This window comes from Dermacentor variabilis, chromosome 3 (assembly GCF_050947875.1).
Source record: "Dermacentor variabilis isolate Ectoservices chromosome 3, ASM5094787v1, whole genome shotgun sequence".
Taxonomy (NCBI): domain Eukaryota; kingdom Metazoa; phylum Arthropoda; class Arachnida; order Ixodida; family Ixodidae; genus Dermacentor; species Dermacentor variabilis.
This window is the reverse complement of record NC_134570.1, coordinates 159,340,425-159,366,638: the sequence shown is the minus strand read 5'-3', so window position 1 is coordinate 159,366,638 and position 26,214 is coordinate 159,340,425. Positions and strand designations below refer to the sequence as shown.

The 26,214-nt window shown below is 46.1% G+C and overlaps 1 protein-coding gene across 1 annotated transcript in view; it reads left to right on the top strand.

The window, feature by feature from the left end:
- The window catches only part of LOC142576466 (uncharacterized), an 82,011-nt gene that overhangs the window by 43,011 nt on the left and 12,786 nt on the right, over positions 1–26,214 (top strand). The window contains exons 11-16 of the mRNA XM_075686607.1: positions 951–1,165; positions 8,113–8,391; positions 10,516–10,632; positions 14,802–14,927; positions 15,967–16,094; positions 23,377–23,474. Coding sequence (XP_075542722.1) covers positions 951–1,165; positions 8,113–8,391; positions 10,516–10,632; positions 14,802–14,927; positions 15,967–16,094; positions 23,377–23,474 — 963 coding nt within the window. The remainder of the gene's footprint in view (positions 1–950; positions 1,166–8,112; positions 8,392–10,515; positions 10,633–14,801; positions 14,928–15,966; positions 16,095–23,376; positions 23,475–26,214) is intronic.

Below are 26,214 nucleotides of genomic sequence, written 5' to 3'. Positions count from 1 at the left end.
ATGAGAGGGATAGCCAAATTCTTTGACTGTGTGACTGAAGGGGCTCACACACATATATCAGCTGCTTATTTCAGTTGCAATGTCTCTTACCTTTATTTTTTCCAGCTATAATCAGTTGAAGACCAAAGTTCTCCCCATCCTGTTTTCTTCTTTTAATAGTGCCAGAAATGCCCCACGATGTTGAGTTTGCTACTAATCAAACTTTCTGCATTAATATTTTTCTTACTTGGGCAAGCTTTGCTGTGACTAGGCTTACCACACTCCCACAAGGGCACCGAGTTGAACTGCAGTTCGGTTACAATAAGTGCGTAGGTAGTCGCATAAGTGTGGTGAAATCTCAAATAAGCTCGGGAAAAAAGAAAGTGAATTGGCAATCTTCAGGTGATTTCTACAGTTTTGAACTCTTATTGTGCCAACAGCAGGCTCTTGCTGTGGGCACAACCATTCTTCCAAGAACGACACCTTGGGGTGGTGAAAACAATGTTGTCCTCATCCACTGCAGTAATATATTGCCTGCTGTGGATGCCAAGATGCATGCACATCCACTGCCACTCCCAGAGTCTGCATCTCTCGCAAAACCTTGCACATATTGCTAAGCTCCAAAGGTGCACGATAGTATGGTGGCTAGCACATCTGGCTCACCACTGCGCATCGGCACAGGAGCATGCTTTCAATCCCCACTGGTGGTGGTCGGCAAAGTTTCGTTTTTATTTGTCACATGGCGCGAGAATGAATCTGAGCAAGAGGAGGTTGCCCGAGGATGCAGCATGATAATGACAATGACGACGAGGGTGTAATGGAAAGGACAGATGAACAGACGCATCAAAACCAGCTTCGTGCCATTAACTGCTGGCGCAGTAACAAGAAACGGTTCAAAACGTAGATGTAAAGGTATGTGTGCTTTGTACGTCCTTCTCAACTTGTGCCCCGTGCCACTTCTACATTTGCAGGTTCCTTGAAGGCACAGGAGGAGCTGCGTGCCTGCGTGGAGCAGCTGGAGCGGCAGCTGTCGGCGCAGGGTGGCCACATGGCCGAGCTGCAGTGCCAGCTGGAGCAGGTGCAGGGGCGTGCCGACCAGGCGCAGGCCCTTCACCAGACATCGGTGGCTGACCTCCAGCGGGAGCTGGAGAAAGAGCGCACACTCAGCAAGGAGCTGCGGCAGAGGGTGAGTGGGGTGCACTTTCTGTGGTCAGTGGAAGCTCTGTGGGGGACTTTCTCACTTCGCCTGACGTTTTCCTTCCCCGCACGACTCTTGTGTCTCCTTCACATTGTCACGTGGCGTTAGAATTGGAGCACCTGTGCCACCTCTTGTTGTAGGTGTGTAACTACGACACCAACTCCCGTCGTTGCTCACGTGTCGTGTGGGCAAGGCGAGTGCCAGTAGTTGCAAGAGTTATTCAGGAAAGACGAATGTCGGGTGACACAAGAGAATCTAGCATCCCCATAGCTTCTGGCATATTCGCTAAGATGTGGCACACTCGATGCAGCGAGAAGTGCTCCAAGAGGAAACTCCCAATTGGCACCAGCGTGAGCGGGACCATCCAGGCATTGTATTCTCAGTTGATCACTGCCAGCAGTAGCTTTGCATTGCAGAATTCCTGCGCTGTGACTGCAAGAGTCATTGCAGATTCCTGCAGATGTCGTCGAATGGTTAAGCGTTGTTGAGAACATAAGATGAGGACGTAGTCATGCTATGTACAGTAATCAGTGATTGAAACGCAATACAGTTAAACCTTGATATAATGAATAAAGTCGGTAAAATCGCCAATTTGCTTCATCATATACAGCAAAACCTCTTTACAACGAAGTTGGAGGCGGAGCCAGAATTACTCTATTATATCCATTACTTCCTTATATCAATTATAGTATATGTACTGCACTGTGGGCCTCTATGGGGATTTCAATGGCAATTTAACTTACTTCGTTATATCCATTATTTCGTTATATATCGTTTCATTGTAATGAGATCTGACTGTAAATTTTGTTATACAGTAAAACCTCGTTAAACCATACCCACTTAAACAGTAGTTTCATTTTAATAGTAGTAAAGTCAAATCCCCGACTCAGCAGCCACTGAACATAATGTGCTTGCTATCCGCATAAACCGTACCAGCTTATTGCGTACGTATCGGTTAACACGTAGTGTTTGCACTTTTTGTCACGCAAACACGGCGGTGCGTTGTCTCTGTTGGGTCGCCCGGCAGAACAACAAGCCTCAGAGATCGGAACCATGGATCAGAACAACGGCCTCCAAGCGCTCTGTGCGTTTGCGCGTGAAGCCACATCAACATCAACATCATTTCGGTGCCATGCCAGGGGGAGTTGTGGCGTCGTGCAAACACTTGCGTCATGCCGAAGTTTGGATAAAAATGACGCCAGGTGCTCAGCATAGAAGAAAAATTAGGCATCGTTCGTGCTATCGAACGTGACACGAAGTTGGTGCTGGCACACGATCAGGATCTACTGTTGACTACGGTGTGTGGCATTTGGAATGCGAAGTTGCTCGGCAGCGCTGCTGTGGCCGTGTAGAGATGTCGGCTACGAGGTTTGACTTTTCGCCATCGTTGCCTCTGTTCTTGCCGAAGTGTCGCCTATCGACACTTCGAACAGACATCACACAACACGGAAAGCAACAGCATGGGCGATTCAGGTCTGACAGTGACAGAAGCTGCGCGTTACGTCAACCTCATGAATGCAATCGTCGCAATGAGAACAGCACCCCGCAGTGAGAAAGGCACCCCGCAACACATGCAGCAGTAGCGCGCCCGTGCATGGAGAATGTGCAACGCCATCGAGGAATCTGCCATGCAAGCATTTGCAGAGAAGAGGGGGCTGGCTGAAAAGCTGGCTCGCAGCTTCAGTAAGTTTGAGACTGTGGTCATCACTGTTAGGCGACCGCGGCATCAAAGGAAAATAACACTTTTGTTGCGCGAAGTGAATAAATATTGCACGTTTTTTTCCCATTTCATCGCACACCCTCTGAGTTCTGTTTTTGACAGGTAAGTGGGCGATCTCATGCTATTTCGGTTAAGCAGTACTACCGTTTAGTACATATTTTTTCCGAGCTCCGGCCAACTACGGTTTAACGAAGTTTCACTGTATTGAAATTCAACCTTGTATACAGATGAGTACAGTTGCCAGCGGATTATTTTTTTTTTAACATGAAAAGGCCCACAAAATTTTCTGAATTATCAGGCAATCAGAAAAACCAAGTTTGAATTACAAACAAATGCATTTTGTTCAATTTGAGAGTCGACGATGGAAGATAGTTTCGTGCCCTGTTGACCTTCGTATCAGTGGTATGAAGCGAAGTTTCATACCACTGATACGAAGTATGAAGCGAAGCGATTCTTTCACATCCACCCTGCCCCTGCGCATGATAGTGCCAGTGTGTGTTTCCCGCAGTGGGACTATGCTGTCAGGAAAAGCGTCAGCAGCAGATAGTGAAAGCTTCGTCCGCCTCTCGCTTCAACACGTCTCCAAACCTCTCCAGTAGTAAACGCACAGGAAGACATCACACATGATATGGCACGCCATCTTGATTTGGCCACTCATTGCACAAGTGGCAGATTATCTCCAAGACAGGGCGTGCGGGCTGCATATGTGCTCAGCCGCACTGACAGCCATGCAAAGCCATGGCTGCACTAGAAAAGAATATGCGTGGCAACCTGTGCCCCTGGCCCCATCTTACCGTGCTTGATTGCATTACTGCAAGCTCTCTCCTCTTTCCCCTTGCCTGTGCTGGAAGACAGCATTCATCAAGCTGTCATCCTTCTCGGATCACTTTCTCACCCATACTCGCATCCGAAGCATGCAGCACACGGCGCACGATACAATCTTATTGCACATGGACTTTATACGGAACATGATGCTGCTCTACTTTGCCAGTCTGTCTTGGTTGTGCAGCGTGCAATTTGAGACGTGCGCATGCAAGCAGCCGCTTGTAATTTAGCCATTTGGCCATCTGCATCCGCAGAAGTTCTCATTTATTGTCTTGGCATTTCTCCCTAGTGGCAGTGAAATTTCGTTATGTTGAAATCGTGTATCAATACAATTCATTCTATTGAGGTTGTAAATACATGATGTTCTATGGACAAGAAGTTGTGAAAACCTAAATACTTTGTTATACTGAGAATTTCATTATATTGAAGTCTGTTATGTCAAGGGTTGACTGTACTTGGACGGCATGGTGGCTGGCACTTCTTGCGTCACCAAAGTGCACTGAGTGATTGCTGGTGAATCAACCGCAGTCACAATGCGTTGTGAGGGCTCTCACTTTCCCTGTGTGCCACAATGCACCAGTTTGATGTCCCCAACACTCAGTGGTGGTGCAAAAAGTGCTGGCAGCCATGTGCTCCGAGTATTGCGTTTCAGTCGTTGAGCACATAAGATGTGACGTTGAGGAAAGCCAGAAATTGCGTAACATTTATTCCATAGTGCTGAAATTTTTAGGGGTATGTGAATGTCGAACGCCACCAAGTCGAATGGAATAGTGAACATTCAAATAATTCGATCCACGAATCGAAAATCTACTATTTGATTTTTTGAATATTCGATATATTCAAGGTAGAGTTACCTGCAAACTGCCACATCGCATGCGCCGTGGAGCCCTTCATGCGCGATGCCGCCCAAGTGAGTGATTCACTTTGTTTTTGGCGGAAAAGGAGCATCGGACGCATCACGGACGGGCCGCCCCGTCTGATGTGGTACCAGACTTCATCACTGCGAGCGCTCTCTGATGTCAGCCCGAGGCGGGGACCGCACACACAGCGTATGAATGCTGCAATTTGTAGAATGGTGTGGCGCTGGCCGGGACTGCCTCTGTTGCTAAAGGGTTCGTCTGGACCGACCAAAATGATAACATGACGTGGACACAGGAAAAGACAACAAAAGTAGCACATATTTTGTAAAGTGTGAAAGCATGTGTGCAAAGATTGGCTGATTTGCCGCTGATAGGTATGCAAAACCTGTTTGATACACAGCAACAATCTTCGCACTGCTTCAACAGCCATTAATCAAACCCGCACGCGTGGCCTCGGGACTGACCACATGATGAGCCACCCACAGCGGCAGGCATTCTGTGGCGGCAAATTTTCGTCATGGCCATACTGCCTAGGTCATTAGGCCTAATTAGCGTCATTGGGTGTCGCCGACTTAAGTTGCAGTTTGGTGCCGAATCGACACAGATCTATTTGAAGCGGCTGCACGACGCTCGGAAAGCCAACAAACTGGACTGCAAATGAAAGCAAGTGCAAGGGTGTGCATTAAAGTTGTTCACGGCCGCCATTGTTGTGACACACGGTACTGCAGTACACACACATCGGTCTTTATACATATAAGCTTTCAGCTACCTGTTACAAGACTACCTTTGGGCCCACCTTTGGGCAAGTGTCATGGCCGGTCACCCCTCCTCCTTCATCCATGCATGGCGGATAAAAGAGGAGGGGCGAGGGGGAAGTGGAGCATCACGTGAACTTACCATGGCCCTGTAGATTTCAGAATCTTTACAGGTGACAAATGTCAAACCTGACAACGAAACGGCGCGGACAACGCCTACATTTTACTGTCGGCGAAGGCTACGCACGGAGCGGTGATCGAGTAACTAGATGTGCGGTCCTTTCGTCTGTTGCGCAGATTCGCCTTACGATAACCCACATTCCATAAAGCTGGGATAGCCTGTCTGTATTTTATAGAAACACTGGACAGCAAAAATATCTATGCAGTAAATAAAACATTGCCACAAAACACAGGTCCACTATTAAACTGAGAACCTCATTGGCATTCAGTACAACAGAAAGTGACTAACTCATTAGTTTCAGAGGGGGAAAATATTCTATTCCACAGAAATTCTATTGATAAAAAAATGTTTTCGAGACCTTCATATACATACTAGAAAGAAGCTGTAATCAGTGCTGGTATACTAATTTGGTGCTTCCTGTAATAAGAGTAGACTGTGCTGTATATCTTGATTTATGATGTAAATCTCGATCTTAATCTTATGATTAATCTTGATTTATATGTACCTATGTTACTGATAGCTTGAGTTGTGCAATGCTAGGAGACTTTCAAGTATGTACGGCACCATGTCTTTTTTTTTTTCCAGAATTTGTAAGCATTATATTGTGTAAATAAGTTTTTGTTATTCAATTCGATATTCAACTTGCTTTGCTTGATTCGATTTGATATTCGATTCGAAATCTACTTTTTGGTATTCGCACACCCCTAGCAATTTTATTTCGGACGAATCTGGATCATTGTACTTGAAAAAAAGAAAAAAAAGGACAAAAGTTCTTACCTTTGTGAAGGGGCTAACGCAAAGACATTTGAACTCACTACTGTAGCAAGAAAATGCATGAAACACTCCAGGTACCCTGCGTTTCTCCTCTTTCTTGTTGTGACCATTTTGTCGTCTTGTATTTCCTTGGGGGTATTCAAAAAAAAAAAAAATTGCTTCCGCAGGCATGGCAGGTATCACGGGATGAGAATGCCCCAATTTTGTGGCATAGCACGGTGATGTAAAACACCGAGCTGGAGGATGGAGACTTAGCTTTTGCAAGCATGTTGTTTCTTGCTGGCATGCCTTGGCGTTCTGTGGCGTTGAGAGTGGACGCCTTCCAAGTCAGTCTGATTATTGCAGACGCTCGTTGCAGCTCTGCATCTCCTACGTGAACAAATGAGCCACAGAGGGGATTTCAGTCACCGTTTGTTTATTTGTTCATCATACCTTACATGCTCCTATATGGGGCATTGAGAAGGGAGGTAACATTACACGAGAAAGAGAGCGAACAGTTACGAAAACGAAATAACATGAAAAAAATATATGTGAAACAGTGTTAACACTGGTGAAGAAAGATACAGCACTACAACCATAACACGCTATCAACAGCACGCAAAAATAAAATGGAGCAAGATGGGGGGCATATATGTAAATGGAAACAAGCTCACACAAGAAAAAAAAATGCAACACTGTACATCAACAAGAAGCATAACATTCATATAAACATTAACGCAAACAAGTGTGATCTTCTGTAATGGGTACTGTGGCGTCAGGAAGGTTATTCCAGAGTGAAATTATACGAGGCAATTCAAACATGTTAAAGGTGTGCACTGCTCCATAGAAACTTTGAAAGCTTAAGTGATTACGAAGTCTTCGTGACATGCGCTGTGGCCGTTTGAAAGGCAGGAGGGTGCTTCTGCAACGTTACACTTCTGCAAATGCAGAGGCATCCCTCGTGTGAATAGCACTGCTTCAACCCTGAATCGTCATTCAGCCTGACTTGCAGCTCTGTTGAACTTCCACTGGCAGCGAGTCTTTGTTTGCAGCTTAAGGGCACGGTAAGGTGGTTGTTTATTCACTTAGGTCAGCAGCAACACTGTCTCCCACATAGCGGGACGTTGTTTGTGGTGTGACTGCACCCCTTTGCCCAAGAATTCATCGGACATTGTAAAGCACAATAACCAGACCATGCAAGAAGTCAAATAGCTGTGTTCCACACCAGCGTCGACCATTCCTCCATCTCGCTATATGTACAAGAGTAAATTATTGTACCAGTAGATAGCGTTCCTTTTTCTTTTCTTTATTTGTTGCATCGTTTTAGTGGGTTTTTACCAAAATAAGAATCAAATCAGCTGTACTTTTTGTTGAAAATACAAGCAAAGGGGCGTTGCAGAAGTGCTCGGTTGAACAGCAGCTTGGCTGTACAATTGCCCCTATAGTAGTGATCCAAATTCACTGTCCCCTAGGCTTCGCCGAGACAGATGCTGCAACCAAAGGGGTCACTGTTGGGGTCACCAAAAGTGTCAGACGCATGCGTGCTGGCTGGTCAAGTTCGAGTTATCTGATGAAGGCCAATTTTAGAATCAGAATAATGAAAGTTTTGACCATAGAAATGCAAGGGCACCAGCCACGACCTTTGATTGGGGTCAAATCAACCAAAAAATCGAGTTAACCGGACTCGAATTAATGGAAATGTGCCGTATTTTGATTGTGCATACGTTCAAACCACAGTTATGAATTGGCACATTTGCTTGTGTTTTTTCCCTCCGTCGGTGCTGTTTTTACTTTGTGCACATGACTGCGGCCCGCTGACTGTTGCTCTTTCTCCCTTGCAGATCTTTGAGGAGAAGCGCCGTGGGGGCCAGCTGCAGCGGCAGCTGTCGAGCCTGAAGCAGGGTCTGTCGGAGGCGAGCCAGTCGGCAGATGCAGGCCGCCTGAAGGCCCAGACCCAGGCCGAGCGGGCGCAGAGTCTTGAGTTGCAGCTGCGGGAGGCACAGGGGCGGCTCGAAGCCCTCCGGGGGGACCTGGCCGCTTCACAGGCGGCCAGGCAGGAGCTGGAGGCTAAGCTGCGCAATGCTCACGAAAGGGACCCCGCCCTCGAGCAACAGATGAAGGTGAGTGGTGCCTGGGATTCGGGACATGCATGTTTTAGAAGGACCAGAGAGGCTGTACTACCAATACGTCCTAAGTTTTATTTTGGAACAATAACAAGTATTCAAAAACAAAACAATGTGCCCCTCGGCAGCCCCTTCTCCTTTCGTTGTCTACATGCAGTTTCTTTCTGCCTGTTTTCTGTAGTGCAGTTGATGAGCTGCTGCAGTTCCATTGAAGCACTAAGCCTTCCTTACAGCCTGCTTTGGACAGCACTAAGTACTCTGATGATGCATTTGAGCAACTGCTTTCGATTGCTTCAGAGCACTTTTGGCGGTGCACTTTTTATTCGGCTGATCGAAGTCGAGCTCACGAAGACACTCACTTGGTTCGTTTAGAGCACTGTGCTCCAGACTGGAAAGCTCAGAGGTGCTCGCAGCTTCGTACCAGAATCGCGACTGTGACCTGAAATAATTTTGGTGACTGGTGATGATGATGAAAATTTATCTGGCTCCAACATCGAGAGGGTTCCTCCTCCTCACAAACCGAGTCGGCGTGTGGTAGGAACCAGTGGAATATACCATGAGAAGACATTGAACGGGATTGGTTGCTTCACTGTCCAGATCGGGTGGATGTTGTTACAGCCTGCGATTCAGGTTATGCATTCAGGTGTGCTGCTGCACAGCCATGGAAGCAACAAATCTTGCCGGTGATTTAGTATAGGATTTAGTATTTAGGATTTAGAATTCAGGATTTAGTATAGGTAGCATCTCTGTTCTTTTATAAACAGACCCCAGACAGACTTTTTCACCAATAGTAGGAACTAGTCATTATTCACATACATTTGTGAACACCAATGAGAACTTTGGCCGAAAGTAGGCAGCGCCATAGAAACGATTTCATTTAGTGACATTCTAAAGATTGTCTCAAAGAAGTAGTGGTGCATCAATTTCATGGAGTTGTAGTGCAGGCTAGTGAGCAAGAGTTGTGTAAAAGAAGAAACTTAACTCTTTGGCACTGTTTCTTGGAATGCTGCTATCTGGCGTAGCCGTATAGTGCTACAAACACTCCAGGCCAAGCATGTCGCATTATCTGGGGTCTGAAATACAGTGAGTGGCCTTACACTTGGGGAAAAAAAAGGAGCATTAGTCACCCCAGAATCATTAGCGTGCGTAGCAGTATGCTATACATGTTCTTTAGTCAAGCAACATTGTTTATGACTCATGTTCTAGGTTGTGCGCTGGGTACCACTAAATCGCAAAGGGAGGATAATGATGATGATGACACCCTTCATAACAATGACTAAGCATTAATTAAAGCTGAAGGAATCTCAATGTCAATACATAGGGGGGCGCTTGGCTGTTGCTGTCCATGTTGTGTGAAGTGCTCAGGACGCATGTTTTGTAATGTGAAGCATTCATTGCCTCTTTCCGGGCATTTTGTGGCGGCTCGTTTGGGCCTTTTCAATAAAAAAAAAATGTGCTCAGTGGCGTGATTCAAATCAGGGTCCCCCTTGGCATTATTCAAATGCTGTATTCATTAAGCAACAGACACAGGTGTAAAACGAGCGAATAATTGCCAACCTTCGCCCTCTATTTATTCAGTGGGAGCTGGCAATTTGAGACGATTGGCGCGTGCGTCACATCGCATAGCAGCACTCCGCTTTTAAAAACGAAAGCAGCTGCATTCGTGCCAGTTTCTCCCATGGCTCTAACACAAAAACGTTCTTAGATTTAGGTGCACGTTAAAGAAACCCAGTTAGTCAAAATTAAGCCTTAGACCCCCCACTACAGCGTGCCTCATAATGAGATGGTGGTTCTGGCACGTAATACCTCATTATTAAATTAATCAAATTAGTTCATCACAAGGCTGCTAAGAAAGTACCGTAGAAGCAGCGGCACTTCGAGCAGCAAGGCGTAGGTATGCACTGTAAAGCAAGGAGCGGAGCACCAGTGCACCGTGACACGGAAATGTGAAGCCGAATGCATAACCTGGTTGCAACGCGAGTTTGACCCGAGTGAAATAAAAAAGCTGATATTTTACCTGCGTTTCTTTTTGTTGCTTACCACATTTGAATGCAACGAGATGCTGTGTGTGGGTGTGAGGCTTTGAACAGTGCTGCACTCTTGTTTTCTCGTTGGCTGCAGTTGCTGAGCTGGAATGTGAAGGAGAAGACCCAGGAAGTGGCGGCGCTCCAGGAGCGCGTACGCCTGGCCGAGACTGCCCACCAGGCTGAGGTGACGGGGCTACGCAGGCAGCTTGAGGTACGTGACAACACTGCAAGCCGAAATATTGCACCATTTTCCAGAATGCACACACTCTTTGTCGCCGTGATGGCAACAGTGTTGGCTGTTGTCGGCCCCCTTTAGAAACCTCGCAGCATTTACTTCATGTGAAAACCGCCGTGGTTGCTCAGTGGCTATGGTGTTGGGCTGCCGAGCACGAGGTCATGGGATCAAATCCCGGCCATGGCGGCTGCATTTCGGTGGGGGCGAAATGCGAAAACACCTCTGTACTTCGATTTAGGTGCACGCTAAAGAACCCCAGGTGGTTGAAATTTTAGGAGTCCTCCACTACGGCGTGCCTCGTAATCAGAAAGTGGTTTTGGCACGTAAAACCCCATAATTTAATTTTTTTTTTTACTTCATGTGAAGCCATGATTTATCTGCAAAGAAAATCGTGAATGAAGAGACCATACCAATCTCCAGGCATTCAAATTGTCTGCGACAAATGGGCTCTGCTGCACCTAGGATCGCAGAGGTCATGCTGTGCTGGCTGCTAGTGCACGAGTTCGATGCTTTGCACATACCCTCAGAGATGTGCATAGTTTTAAGCGAGATAAGTTCATTGTTTACCACTTACGGCTTTCTTCATGTAGTCAGCGGTGTTCTTGTCATATCTTTAAGCCTGTGTGAATATTCAAAAGTTTCACATGTATAATCGAACGTTGTTTGGTATTCGTTTCAGTATTCAGAATTGTCAAATCAATTGGAACGAGTCATGCATCAATAAAGAGAGGGCACGATACTCTGCAAATAGTTAAACCTCGATATAATGAAGTCGGTAAAACCGGAAATTTGCTTTGTTAAATCAAAATATTGTTGGATTGAAATTCGACCTCTTATGCAAATAAGTACAGTTGCCAATCAATATTTTTTTTACATGGAAAGGGGCCACAGAATTTTCTGAATTATTGTGCAGTAGAACAAAAGCAAATTTAAATGCGAAATTTGTGAAAGGTGTGGAATGTGCCTGGTATAATCTCTATATGAATGTTCTTTTTTTCTGTTGTTTCTACATATTTATTTATTTACTTATAAAATACTGCAGGCTTGCTGAATGTCCTTGCAGGACTAGTAATACAGTTAAACCCCGATATAACAAAGTCGGCAAAATCGGCAATTTGCTTCGTTATATCAAAATTTCGTTCTATTGAAATGTGAACTTTCGTGGAAATAAGTAGTCGCCGATTACACGGGAAAGGGCCGCGGAATTTTCTGTGTTATCAAGCAATCGAAAAAGGCAAATTTGAATGAGAAAACAATTCATTTTGATAAATTTGGCAGTCGGCGACGAATGATATGGTTTCATGCCAGGTACGTCGAGCTTCTCGGCGGTACAAATTAAGCGAAACCAGTCATGCTTTTGCGTGCACTCCACCTGCGCACCTGCTAGTATTGCCCGCACTGGGACGACGTCATCCAGAAAAGCGCCGGCAGCAGGGAGCGAATGCTTCCTCTGCCTCTCGCTCCAATGGGTCACCGAAATTCAAGATTACGCAACCTCCAACAATAAACGCGTGGTAAGACAGCTTACATGGTGCCACGCTGTCTTGGCATGCCCACTCCTTGCACAGGTGGCAGATTAACTCTAAGGCAGGGTGCGCGGCTGCGTATGCGCTCAGTCGCACTTACAGCCATGCGCCGCCACGGCCGAGATGCGCGCCAGAAATCACAACGCTTGCCAACTTACCCCCTCCCCCCTGCCCCTCATAAGCGCTTAGTTGTATTACCGTGAGTGAGCTCTCTTCCCCCTCTTTCTCCCTTTCCTCACGCGGGAAGGCGGCACTTGTAAAGCCACCATCTTTCTTGTCTCACCCTTGCGCACTTTCACTCGCACCTAAAGCACACAGTGTGCGGGGCGTGATAGGACTTTATCGCACTTGTGCTTTATACGGAACATGATGTGATTCCGCTTTGGTGGTTGTTCTTGTCACGTCCGCATGCGATTTAAGAGGTGCGTTTGTAAGCAGCCGCTTGTAATTTAATCATTTCACCATCTGCGTCCATGGGACTTTGCATTTATTTTCTTGGTATTCCTTTGCGGTGGCAGTGAAATTTCGTTATATTGAAATCGCATACAAACATAATTCGTTATATTAAAGTTCTAAATACATGTTCTGTGGACAAGAGACTATGAAAAGTTAAATACTTTGTTATATCAAAAATTTCGTTATATTGAAGTTCGTTATATCGAGGCTTAACTGTAGTACTGCAAAGGCGGTGTGAAGAGGTGGTACCAGGGAGTTCTTCCGCAGAAAAATCCAATAAAATTGACGAAACTGTTTCCTTTCATGTAGTGCAATAATTCTTATTGCAATAGACTTCCGTTAATTCCAACTCCAGTTAATGTGATTTTTCGGTTAATTTTATCCCAACTGAAGGCCTCGGCCGGTGCCCATACATTTCTATGGAATCAAATTTTCATTATTTCAGACCAGAAATTAGCCTTCGCTGAATAATTCGAACTTGGCTGGTCACCACGCACGCGCCTGACCCAAATGGTCATTGTTGTGGCGACTGCCGTGCTGACTCCAATAGCAGCCGTATCTGTATTGGTGGCATTTCGAGTACAGTGAATGTAGTGAACACACGTTACCTCCTGTCGAGAATGCCTATTTTCTAGGGGTGCGAATACCAAATGGTAGATTTCGAGTTAAATGTTGAATCGAATCAAGAAAAAAATGGGGAATATTGAATTGAATATCAAACATCAGAAAATTTAACACTAGGTTTTTTGTGCAAAGGACACGGTGTTGCACATGCTCTACATCTTGTTTAATTCAACCAGCCAGATAATTAGATGAATTTCGTCGGCCTCGTCCGGGTCGAATTAACAGAAGTCGACTGTATTATAAATGCTTGTATACTCATTACTGGGACATGTAGTATCATGGGAGCGGGTACCTTTTTTTTTTTTTTACAGTAGCAGTGGCAATCTTTTCTACATTGGCATCATTTCCTCACCTATGAAGGCTCTGCATTTGGGAAAGTGGCACCCTAGATGACAGCTTAAAGCAATGATTGATCGCTTTAGCATGATCTAACACTCTTTTTAGTACTATATTTTTATAGAAGTACTGACACATAACTTTTCTGTCATTCTTTCCTCTCTTTAATAGACTGTCATTGTCCGATCAATTACACCATGAAGCCTTCTCCTCATATGCAACAAATAAATAAATGCATGACATTTCAATGCAACCAATTCAATATGCATGACAAGTGCAGCGTGGCTTCAGCCTTGAAGCAAGTCTTGTTTTGTCAAAGGCATCTGAGGTTGGTGGTCACATGGTATATATGAGAAATCACAAAGTCTAGTTAGTCATTCTGGTGCAGTGGTTTGTAGACCGCACCATGACCATGTTGATAAAAGCCAAACGTGTTTGACGCTAACTCTGTGGTATGACGGTGACAGAAAAATAAAGGTTAGAGCAGGGCTCTGCGCTCGTAAAGGTGCGGCAGCAGAAGACAAGGCCCATGCCATGTTGAGTGCAGAGAAGTGCTGAGTGAATTGCATGTACCTTCAGAAATATGCGAAGCCTGATGTTAGCAAGGGTCTTCATTTACCACACTTTGGGTAGTCATCTGTTCTTTTTGTCATATTTTGTATGGTACAATTGCATTTTCCTTGCATATCTGTTTTGTATCTTTCGTCATTGTTAATGTTTAATTAATTCTATTGCCATTTTCTTCTTGTAAAAGTAATGTTCCTGCTATAATGCCCTTTGGATTACTGTATATATATGAATAAATAAGCAAATAAATAAATAAATAAAAATATTGGCTGATGTCGTGGTGTCTGTCCAGCTTTCGGTGACATCGTCACGGTGTAGTGTGATAACCAGTGCACTGGGCTGACCGATGCAGCTTGCAGTAGGCAGCTTGCGCGGTCATGTGAGCACAGCCTCCAGTTTCCGTCACATGACGGGTATACTACCTGCTTCAAGGCCAAAGTTGCATCGCACAGTATGTGCATTTCAAACCAGTTGCTTTAACAGATGACATAATTAATGATTTGTTGCGCAATCGGAGAATAGATGCCTTATAGAGTTGGCAGCTGCCCATTTTTAAAAAATAAGAGAGACAAAATTTTTGCCACTTTGTCTTCCCTCTTCTGTGACTCGCTGTGACGTGTATGCATCATCCCTCAGGAGGCTCAGCAGCATCACTCCAACCTGTCGGCCGAGCTGATGTCGGTGCGCAAGGAGAAGTTCACCTTCCAGGCCAGGCTGCAGGAGCTCAAGAATGTGCTGCGCTCGCGCATGGAGCAGTGCAAGGTCAGCATGCGGACGCGCGTTACCTGCGACCATTTTCTTTCCTCGTCCCGAAAGCAGGAGGAAAATTCTCTAGGTGGCATGGATCGGGCGTCAGCCGAGCTCGTACATTTGTTACACCCCCGCTGTCTTCACTGATCTTGTACCGTCTCACTGATGTCGCACGCTCTTGTACCTAATAACGCTCCATTGCTGGTCATTGTGCAGCAAGCCACCGCAAATTTGTAGCCTGTTGGCACACCTGGAAACTGAACTGTCAAGCTCTGTTAGTTGTTAGGTAATGAGTACCTGCCAAAGTGGCTCAGTGGCTGATTGCGTTCTGCTGCTGAGCTTGAAATTACAGGCTTGATTCCCAGCTGCAATGGCTGTGTCCTGATGGGGCAGAATGCAAAAAACGCTTGTGCGCCTAGACTGACGTGTGCAAGTGCCACATATACACGTTTGGCTGTCACTACGTGCCCCTGACCATGCCCGAGACAATTCGTGAACGTAAAACATCCAGTAGGGAGCCTTCATGTACGTGCCTGTGACCTGTTTTAGGGTGGTGTGAGCCTTTGAAAGGGTACATGCCACTGGCTGTTAAATGCTGGGATAAACTTTCCGTTAAATGTAGTGATTTTCGAGACTCAAAACGGTGGTCCACCAAAAAGGCCAGCCAGACCTTGACCATAACATGGTCATAGTCATAATGCGGTTAATAATGTGGTGAGAACACAGGAATATCTCTGCAACTATTGTGAGAAATTTAGCTCAATAAAAGCGGTGATGGTAGAATGTATATCGCCATCTACGTTGTGAGGAGGGCCTGTCATAACCCAAAAAGTGACTGTCGCTCATAACAACCTCAGGTCATCAAGATGCCTGAAGGGGTTAAATATGGCACCGAGTTCCTGCTTCAGTGGCTCTCGTAATTTTTTTCTGCCACAAACCTGAGTAAAACTCAAGACCCTGCTGGTCCAGTTGAGTAAATTTACCATTATCAAGTGCGTAAAGCATCCTTAGAATCCCTGTCCTCAGTATTACCATGTTTGTTTTCTCCCAGGAGCTTCAGAGGCAGCTGACGGAACTGGCGGAGACCACTGAGTTTGCCCTGCCCAACGTCACACCAGACTATGACGATTCATACATCACGGAATTGCTCCAGCAGTGTTCTTCACAGCCGACCAGCAGGTGAGATGCAGTGTGTTTCTACGCAGTGCATTCTTGGTATTGTCTTTAAAGACAAAGTCTTTTAGCCTCAAAGTCTGTCGCTGTACATTGCTGCACAGTCATGTCTTGTGGCCACATTGTCCGAACAGGTATCCGCTGTGGTCGCCCAGTGGCTATGACTTTGCGCTGCTGAGCTCGACCTCGCGGGTTTGGTCCCAACCCCGGCGGCTGCATTTCGATAGGGACAAAATGAAAGAATGCTCGCGTGCTTAGATGTAGGTACACGTTAAAGAACTCCAGGCAGAGAAATCCAATTTACATGTACACGTTAAAGAACTCCAATTTGTTCGCTCTCGACTTTAGTTCGCCGCTCCAGTTTGGTCTCCCCACCAAAATTACTTAATTAACATGCTGGAATCAATCCAAAATCCATTTCCCGGAATTATGACTACCGTTGTAGCGTAATTCAAATAAAGATTCACCTTTCGCTTCAGCTGCTAAGTAATCATAGCGACATAGCCCTTTTGTCATTATTGCATAAATATGCCCACCACACTAACAAACGCTCCCTACATCTAGAAACGTCATTGCACGTCACACAGATCACACAATCATCATAGCTTCATGCGTATCTATGGTAAAACAGAAGCATTTAACTCGTCTGCGATCCCACGAGCCATTCGGCTCTGGAACAGCCTCCCCGATAACATAGTTGCGGAAACTGACCGTGAAAAATTCAGGCACTCACTCAACTCGCTTAACCCTTGTTGACCGTTGATATCACACTCGCTGTTTTGTGTTATTCTTCCTACCCTTTTCTTGCACTGTAATACGTTTGTTACAAACTTATAGGGTTCCTTTTTATTGTACTCATATACAGCTGTATGTAGCTAATATGTTTCTCTATTCTTTAGGCTGTGCACTTGGCTGGTGTTTTTTTTTCTTCTTCTTTACCTTCATATTGTTACTAGATTGTATGGGCTTACTTGATTTTATGCCCCCCCCTTACTCAATCCCCATGTAGGGGCCTTGTAAGGTATTTTACAAATAAATAAATAATAGTTGAAATTGTTCCAGAGTCCCCCACTACGGCCTGCCTCATAATCAGATTAGGGGTATTAGATTAGAAACAAACCAGCCGCTGGATTGTCTTGACATGTCTTACTAAGCTGAAACCGGAAGTGCTGTAGCCACTCTATCAAACCAGGCAGAAACAATGATGAGCGGGGATTTGCAGTAGCGCCACTTCGTGGGGCAGCAAGGAGGCTCCGTTCAAAACAAAAATGGCGTTCAGCAAGTCGAACCATGCACCAGTCAGAGTCGGTGCATGGTGCTCTCGATCGAGTTGGCTCAAGGAGTGTCCGAAAAATCAGACGAGAGGTTGCAAGGTGTCCAAATTTTCGACAGTTGTTATACATTATGGTCTATGGGGAGAATGGCGGTGCTGCGAAGCAGACCGAATAATCGAGCATGTACGAATTTTTGGAGTCCGAAAAATCAGTTGGCGACTGTACTTCTTCAAGAACTTCAGCTGGTAGAAATTAATCCAGAGCTTCCCCCCTCTACAATGTCTCTCACAGCCCTATTGTTGCTTTGGGACATCAAAACCTATAAATGGATCGAATCAACTGGAATCACACTGGCTCAATGGATGCATACTTATCATGTGCATATTGATTTAAATACAGTTGAACCCGCTTACAATGATTCCGGATACAATCAACGGTTATTTTTCGCATGCCCAATTTTGCAGACATGCTTGATGGTTCGGATGCCTTCACGGCAACAAGTACCCCATAGAGCCAATATAAAGGATGTCTGAAATTTCGGACGCTGATATCTTTTGCGATTCGGGACTTTTTTGCTGTGACCGTGGGTTCGAAATTGCAATAATTGAACCAGTGCTCTTGCATGCCAATCGGGTAGCAGCTGTAGCCACCATGACAACCCTAGGCCTGGCTGCTTTGACATTGGCTACCAAGCTTTCCGCTGTTCAGTGTTGTCTTTTTCATTGAAAGACTTTGCCGCTGCCAGCAATGGTGGCTCTGCCTTTGCCATTCTCGCCGATGGCTTCAAAATGAGGAAAGTACCGTATTTATTCGCGTATAACCCGCACCAAAATGTGAAAAAACGCGTTTAAAAAGTGGGGGTGCGGGTTATCTGCGAATTTTTTCCTTGGGAGGGGGGGGGTCGGCTTCACCGCAATGTGCGGCGGCCTCCCCGTGTAGTCCGCCATCCCCATCGTCATCGACGCTTGTCAAGCCGATGAAGGGCCAACGAAAGGCCAGCATTGTTGAGCCTCGCGTTAGGCGCTGTTTAGTGTACTTACCCCAGTTTGCACTGTTTGCCTGCTTTGTTTTGGCATCATGAGTGCGACTCGACGGCAGTGTTTCACAGCGAAAGAGAAGCTAAAGATTATAGCCGCTGCCGAAGAAATCGGCAACAGAGCTGCTGCAAGACAGCATGACGTCGACGAGTCGTGCATTCGCGACTGGAGGAAGAAAAAAAGAGAGTCTCGAAGCAACGAACCGGAACAGGCGAGCGTTTCGGGGTCCGAAGACTGGCGCGTACCCCCACCTCGAGATGCAGCTTGCGAAGTTCATTGAGGAGCAGAGAAGTCGTGGCCACGCTGTTTCGACTGAGATGGCGCAAATGGAAGCCCTGAAGTTGGCCCGGGAATTGAACATTCCACGTGAGTTTCGTGCAAGCCGTGGATGGCTTGAGCGCTTCATGCGAAGACATGGATTTTCTATGCGGCGGCGAACAACCATGTGCCAGCGGCTTCCTGAAGCCTACGAGGAAAAGTTGTTGAACTTTCAACGATATGTGATCGCACTTCGGAAGGAGCACAGCTATTTGCTGTCTCAGGTGGGAAATGCTGATCAAACACCTGTGTACTTTGAGATGCCGATGGACACGACCATGGAAAAAAAGGGCTCCAAATCAGTCAGCGTGCTGACCGGCGGAAATGCCAAGCTGCGCTGCACAGTCATGCTATGCGCTTTGGCTGACGGCACGAAACTGCGCCCGTATGTGATTTTCAAACGCAAGACGCTACCTAGCATTCCACTGCCCCCAGGAATCGTTGTGCGTGCGGAAGAAAATTCGTGGATGAACAGTGGCCTAGTCGGTGACTGGCTTCGAGTAATCTGGGAGCGAAGACCAGGTGCCTTGCTGGCACGCCGGTCGATGCTCGTACTAGATTCCTTCAGAGGCCACTGCACTGATGCGGTGAAGGCTCGCCTTGCCGAGACGGTAACACTGAACTTAGTGTCACACATTACTTCCCCCTCTCCTTTGGCTTCTGGATTGGATTGGCGCGGCTCGCTACGTGCTTACGCGCGCTTTTCTGAGCGCAGATTGATGTGCGCCTGGTTTCTGCACTAGGCTTTTATACAGTCGCTTTTTCGAGCGCAGATTGGTGTGCGTCTGGTTTGTGCACTGCGCTTTTATACGATCGCTTGTCGCTGCTTTCCTTTTCTCTGGCTTGATTCGGTGCGGCTAGGTGCAGGCGCGCATATTTGGTGTGCGCCTGCTTTCTTGCGCTGGTCTTTGAACACATCGCTCGCTGCTCGCGCTTATATATAAGAAAACGCTGCGCCGCTGGCGTACCGTGTACGTAAGCGCGCAGCAATGCCGGGAAACATTCATACAAAAGCAAAGGGTCAGAACACTGCGCTTTGTTTTTCATTACTTTCTCATGTACCTTCACACTGGGTAGCGCCGAGCGATCGCTTCTAACAAACGCAGAAATGAGTCTTTGCAGCGCGTGTGGCCATTAATTGACTACCCAACACAGCCATGTGAGGTGCGACTCCAGGCGGAGAGGAGGTGGCGCTTCACTTTCTGCATGCCAATAATTTTCCATTTTTTGCGTGTGAACGCCCGTGATCGGGTCCACTTCATGCCCAATTTCATGCTGTCTGGTTTAGTTTCCCATTGCAGATTGAGGCTCACTCCGTTAGCATCCGCTAAGTTCGGGATGCCGTTGTATGCGGCCCATTCATCACTGTGGATGGTGGCCCCCGGTTCAACGTTGGCTGCAATAATGGGGCCTAGCGTCGCCGCGTCTCGTCTGTCGACCTTGAATAGTCGGAACTGCCCGGTGGTCACGCAGGTCATGCCGAATACCCATGGTCCAAGGTCTGCAATGCCGCCGTGATTCTGCCGGCTCGGCGGAACCTTGTCGCCCTTCATCAGGCGGCCTCGATTGTGTTTTCGCTTGCCGCGAAGGAGGCACATCAATTTGCACAATCCTTCGGGGCCACCGAGTGGGTGTCACGCCAGCAGCTCGTCCCGCACGACCTCAAGAGCTATCACGGGCGTTCACACGCAAAAACTAGCAAGTTAATAAACTGAAGCGCCACCTCCTCTCCGCCGGCTGCAGGGTAACGGCACCGCTGCTGGAGTCGCACCTCACATGGCTGTGGTGGGAGTCAATTAATGGCCACACGCGCTGCAAAGACTCATTTCTGCGTTTGTTAGAAGCGACCGCTCGGTGCTACCCAGTGGTAAGGTACATGACAAAGTAATTGAAAACAAGGCGCAGTTTTCTGGCGCGCTTACATACACGGTACGCCCGCGGCGCAGCACTTCCTTATATATAAGCGTTAGCAGCGAGCGATGTGTTCGAAGACCAGCGCAAAAAAAAAAGCAGGCGCACACCAAGTATGCGCGCCTGCACCAAGCCGCACCGAATCAAGCCAGAGAAAAGGAAAACAGCGACAAGCGATCGTATAAAAGCGCAGTGCACAAACCAGACGCACACCAATCTGCGCTCGAAAAAGCGACTGTATAAAAGCCTAGTGTAAAAATCAGGCGCACATCAATCTGCGCTCAGAAAAGCGCGCGTAAGCACGTAGTGAGCCGCGCCAATCCAATCCAGAAGCCAAAGGAGAGGGGGGAAGTAATGTGTGACACTAAGTTCAGTGTTACCGCCGAGACCAGCACCGACCTCGTCATAATACCTGGCGGCATGACGTCCATGCTACAGCCACTCGACGTGTGCCTGAACAAGCCGTTCAAGGCACACGTGAAGCGGCTGTATGCCCAGTGGATGGCCGACGGCATGTACGCCCTCACACCGACGGGACGCGTGCGAAGGCCTGATATTCCATTGCTGTGCCAGTGGATCGTGGATGCGTGGAAAGCGATACCGGCCGATTTGGTGCGCAAAAGCTTTAAAAAATGTGCGATCAGTAATAGTCTGGATGGTTCCGAGGACGACTACGTCTTTGAGAGTGGCGATGAAGCCTCGGATGGCAGTAGTGAGAGCGGCGTCGATTAAGAATCGGATAACCAGTGACGTGGTGGCGGTCGTTTGAATAAATGTTCTGAAAACGAAATGATCACTGAGTGTGAGTTGCATCTTTCTAGCGCTCATTTTTTTTTTTCGGGTAAACGTGCGGGTTATACGCGAGTTTTTTTTTTTTTTTTCCGCCGAGTTCAAAGTTAGGGGTGCGGGTTATACGCAGGGGCGGGTTATACGCGGGTAAATACGGTATGTGGAGCATCAAGCATTGTACAGCTGAAACTCGATTTAACGAACTGATGACCACGCTTGAATTATTTAGTTATATCAGGGGAAACAAGGGGAAGGCGGGAGATGGAAATTCAATACGATGAGCAAAACGAGAACAAGGTGAAAGCAGGAGCCAACGTTTTGATAAGTGTATTTATCTTCTTCAAGGCGTCTTGTCTTTCAACCAACCAGGTCATAATGTTGATGAACTTAAACTCTACATCTTACAGTCAAATTTCTGTTCTGAACGAGAAACAAAATACAGAGAATCGTACCTTATCCATAAGTTGAAGACATTGCAACCAACAGGCATAAATGTTTCAAAGGGAGCTTTAGAATCTATTCGCTATGCTAAATTTCAAGCTATAGACAACAACACTTAGTTGGTTTCTTAGCTTTATTTTTCTTTTTTTTTTCTCTTTCTTTTCTTCCGGCCGGCGTGTCAGACACCGTTAACACGCTGGCTACCATGCGGGTGTTGACACGTGCTTGACAGACGGCCGGGTCACTTGCCTTGTGCACAGCACTCCTTTATTCTCAATTCGACACGCTGACACACCTTCGCTCGTTGCCACACTCACCCGCCTTACACCCTCTCCCCTTTAGAAGAACCCCACCTATATATACTGTGGCGAGGAAAGCATATGTCACCTTGAAGAAGACAAGTCCGCTTGTCTAAATGTTGGCTCCTGCTTTCACCTTGTTCTCGTTTTGCTCATCGTCTTAGTTAAATCAGGAAGTTTGTAAAATCGAGCAAGGAACTTTTTGGTCCTTCGAAATCTAAAATTCTAACTTAGCTACCACAGCATCGTATTTGCCACTAATCCAGCCATCTGTTGCATGAACCATGAAATAATGAAAGCAACCGTCACCGCCCCTACCGAGGCGGTGTTGAGTTTGCAGTTCCATGCATGGGCAGTAGCCTCATCAAAATAAAGCTAGGGGTGCTACTAGGGCACCTAGATGTTTTAACGTGTTAGCTTTAGAGCGCACGCTCAAAGAAAAACCCATCTGTGTCAAAATTAGAAAGAAATCACTGCTTTTTTTACTCATTCGTTGCAGGAAAAACCTCGTTAAATAGAGTTTGGTCAAGTTAGTTTCATTAATTCAGGTTGACAACAACATTGAACTCTATGGGTACCTGCCTGGGAATGGAAATTTCTTCGCTGGATCGGGAACTCGGGTTTCGTTAGATCGAGTTTTAACTGTATAATGCCAGTTTCTGAAAATAACCTTCGCCGCAATATAGCAGTGTTACACGGTCAAGTATATGCAATGTATGGCAGTGAAGCATACAACAAGCACAAAGGGGCCTCTGTCATGGGACACAGTATGCAGTATTCTTCATTATACATGCGTGCACTCACCATCTTGTGTCGCAGTATGAGCAGCGATATACCTAAAAAGTATACTGGTTGGATTTCAGAGCTATCTTAGATGTGTCTGTGGCAACTGGAGCCCTTGGAGGCAGTAAAAGGCATGCATTCATTTTTTTCAGACTGCCCGATTTTTCAGATGTTTTCACGGCCTCTAAAGAGACAAAAAAATCAGACGATGGCTTATAAAGCTCTATCAGTTATTACATCAATCATATTTCAATTTACACTTTTCTGATCCTATGTTGTATTGAAACTGTGGCCATATATGAGCACTTTTTAGCAGAACTGTCACCTTCTATATAAGTGGGTTCAACTGTGCTTGCCACATAGATTAACCACCTGTCTTTTAGACTTGCTTCTTGTCTATTTGACTTGCAAACCGAATATTCACAATTGCCTGCAGGCCACTGGGGAGCCTTCAGGTGTGCCTCGACTCACTCAAGCAGGACTTGAACACTCTTCACAGCCAGATCCGGCAGAATGTGGAACTTCCTAAGAAAGGTGTGTATGTACAAATGGCACTGCTGGGATGAAAGTTCAGTGAAGAGGCTGAGGAAACTGGTGACATATGCAGCGAATTTTTGCTGCACGTACTTCCTGTGCTAGCGCTACCTGCTCTAGCATGGGCATCTGCATAGCAAGCATCACGAAAGTTTGAGAATGCTACAGAACGACACACAGTGCAGCAAGTGGATGCTCTGTCAGTTATGGCCGAAACACAGGCATGAAAGAAGTGAATAATCGCATACCTGCCAACCCTCCCAAATGTTTCTTAAAAAGTTTACGAATTTGGGACCTTTGTATGATGTTATTAATGTTGAGTCAAGTTTTACGAAAAACAGATTCTGTTCGTGAAGAAGTTTCAAAGGTGTTGAAAGATAGGGTGGCACAAGATTGCGAAAAACACTTACTAGGGAAAAATTGTGATAGTGCCTAAGCTATCCTGCAGTGGCAATGAAAGATGCCATATGCAGCTACCAACTTGAAGAAAGTTTAATCGGCCAAGTTCCAGGAGCAGATGAAATTGGCAGTAACAAAGTTGTTGAAAAGGGGACTGCAATCTAAGAACAATGTACAGTCGAACCTCGATATATCTAACAGCGCGGTGATTGCGAAATAGTTTGATATAGCCAGAATTCAATATATAGATCACCTAAAAAATGTGTCAAAAAGTTCTGCAAATCAATCAATGAACCAAGGGTGCTATCAGGGATTGTTGTTCGGAGTGCGCATTTCGTTGCGCCACGCACAATTGGCCTAGGCTGCACCGACGTCGTCAGCCGGGAGAGCGCGGTCGATTCAACTTCGTCAGTCACACGAAGTCTGCGTCACAACTGGGGCAGGAGCCCTAATCGTGATGCAGTAAATGCTCATTTGAAGCTTCTCACAAGGTATTTATTTATTTGGCTGAAAGTACTGCAGCAGTGTAGCCTGCTTCTTATTGGCAGCCATGTGCTTAAACACAGAGTCTTCAACATGGTCAAGCGATCCATAAGTGATAGGCTGGTGGCCCTATATTGCACTGCAGTAGCGGTGTAAAAGTGCCAAAGCAGCTACAGCCTCAGTTTAAGTCGGGAGCGGGGCAACACCAGCGCTTGCGGAATCAGCCTCGGCAGCGTCTTCGTTTGGCCGCTACTTCTGCTGCGATCTCCACATCCGTCAATCGAAGCATATTGAAACACTGCCAATAATGAAGTATTAAGTGGCGTCTGCCAAGACATCTGTGAGTGAGCCCAGTGAACAATGCAACTGCCAGTTCTCGCGAGGTGCAGCAGGCACCAAGCGCGGCACCGACGAAGAGTCAGGGCAGCAAACCCAGGCGTAAATCTTCGCATGGCTGCCATTGGCTGTTTTAATGCAGACGCTCTTTCGATGCTAGCGCCAAGGTCCCCTTCAGTTAGGCCCTAGCAGGAGGGCGGTACTTTGGCAAAATGGCGGCGCACACGATTGTTTACGTTGTCATGGCAACAGGAACAGCAGCCGCGTGGTGCCTCCTCACCCTAGCGCTCTTTCTTTCTTTTTTCTTATGACGACCCGCTTTGCTCTCTTTCCACCCTTCCACATGCCCCACGCACCTTTACTTTTGCTTTCTTTTTGCCTCTCCGCTGTGCGTAAGTTTTTTTTTTTTATTGTGTGTGCATGCTACACCAGGCATTGGAATTGTTTGTGAACTAGTGCGTGGTGCGCCATGGGTTCTTTATGTGTTTGCACACACGCAGTCTTGTCTATACTTTGAGTATGCCAGCATGTGCCAGAACATAGATGAATTCCACTTCCAAGACAACAGATCTTTGGCCTCGTTTTATTGACTTCAGTTTCCGAAAACAAAGATTTTCGTAGAAGTTGGTATGGTACACGCTCGGAAAATGAACAAAAGTGAAAAAGGCATGACATGTACATGGCTACTAAACAACACAAAAGTTCAGAGATAGCGAAATAACAAAAAAATAAAAATGAAATAAAACTCAAGAAAATGCGAAGGCCGTTTCATGTACACACATATAAAAAAATATTTTTATATAAGGTCCTCAAACCAAAGTGTAGGAGATACACGTACTGGGAGCTTCTGATATACTCACTGAGATATTGCATAAAACTGGACTTGTATGACTTAGTGATGACAACTAAATAAAGGGAAAATTCACTGGTAATTGCAAAAACAATGACATGCAAAATACCTAAACAACAGAATAAAATGCTAAGATTGTTTTATTGACAGCCACACCAATAAAAAGAACAAGAACTTACTATATGCCTGCACAAAAGTATATGAAATGCGTGACGTGTTCATTACTACTGAAGAAAATGAAAAAGACATGGCAAAACAAAAATACCATTGTACTAAAAACAGAAATACACATTATCACATTAGTTTGCACTTGGCCACAACTTGAATAACAGTCGCAAGGGGAGCAGAAGGTGGTCAGCTTTTGCAGCAGCACATACAAAACATTCGCAGAAAGCCATATTCCTCAACCAAAGACCAGGTGAAATAAGCCAACACGACTTTTCTTTCACCACGGACGCAATGCTTAGCAGTAAAATTATGTCACCGAACGCACTAAGTCATACCTACTGGGCACTCCTTTGTGTAATAAACACGAACTGCAAAAGTCTGCATGTTGGACACTTTCAATGCTCATGCTTTCCAGAAAAAAAAAAGAAGCATATCTGCCTACACACAAAGGTTGTTCGTGTGGTTTTCCCATCGGTAAAATAGTGCATAAACAGGAACCGTAAT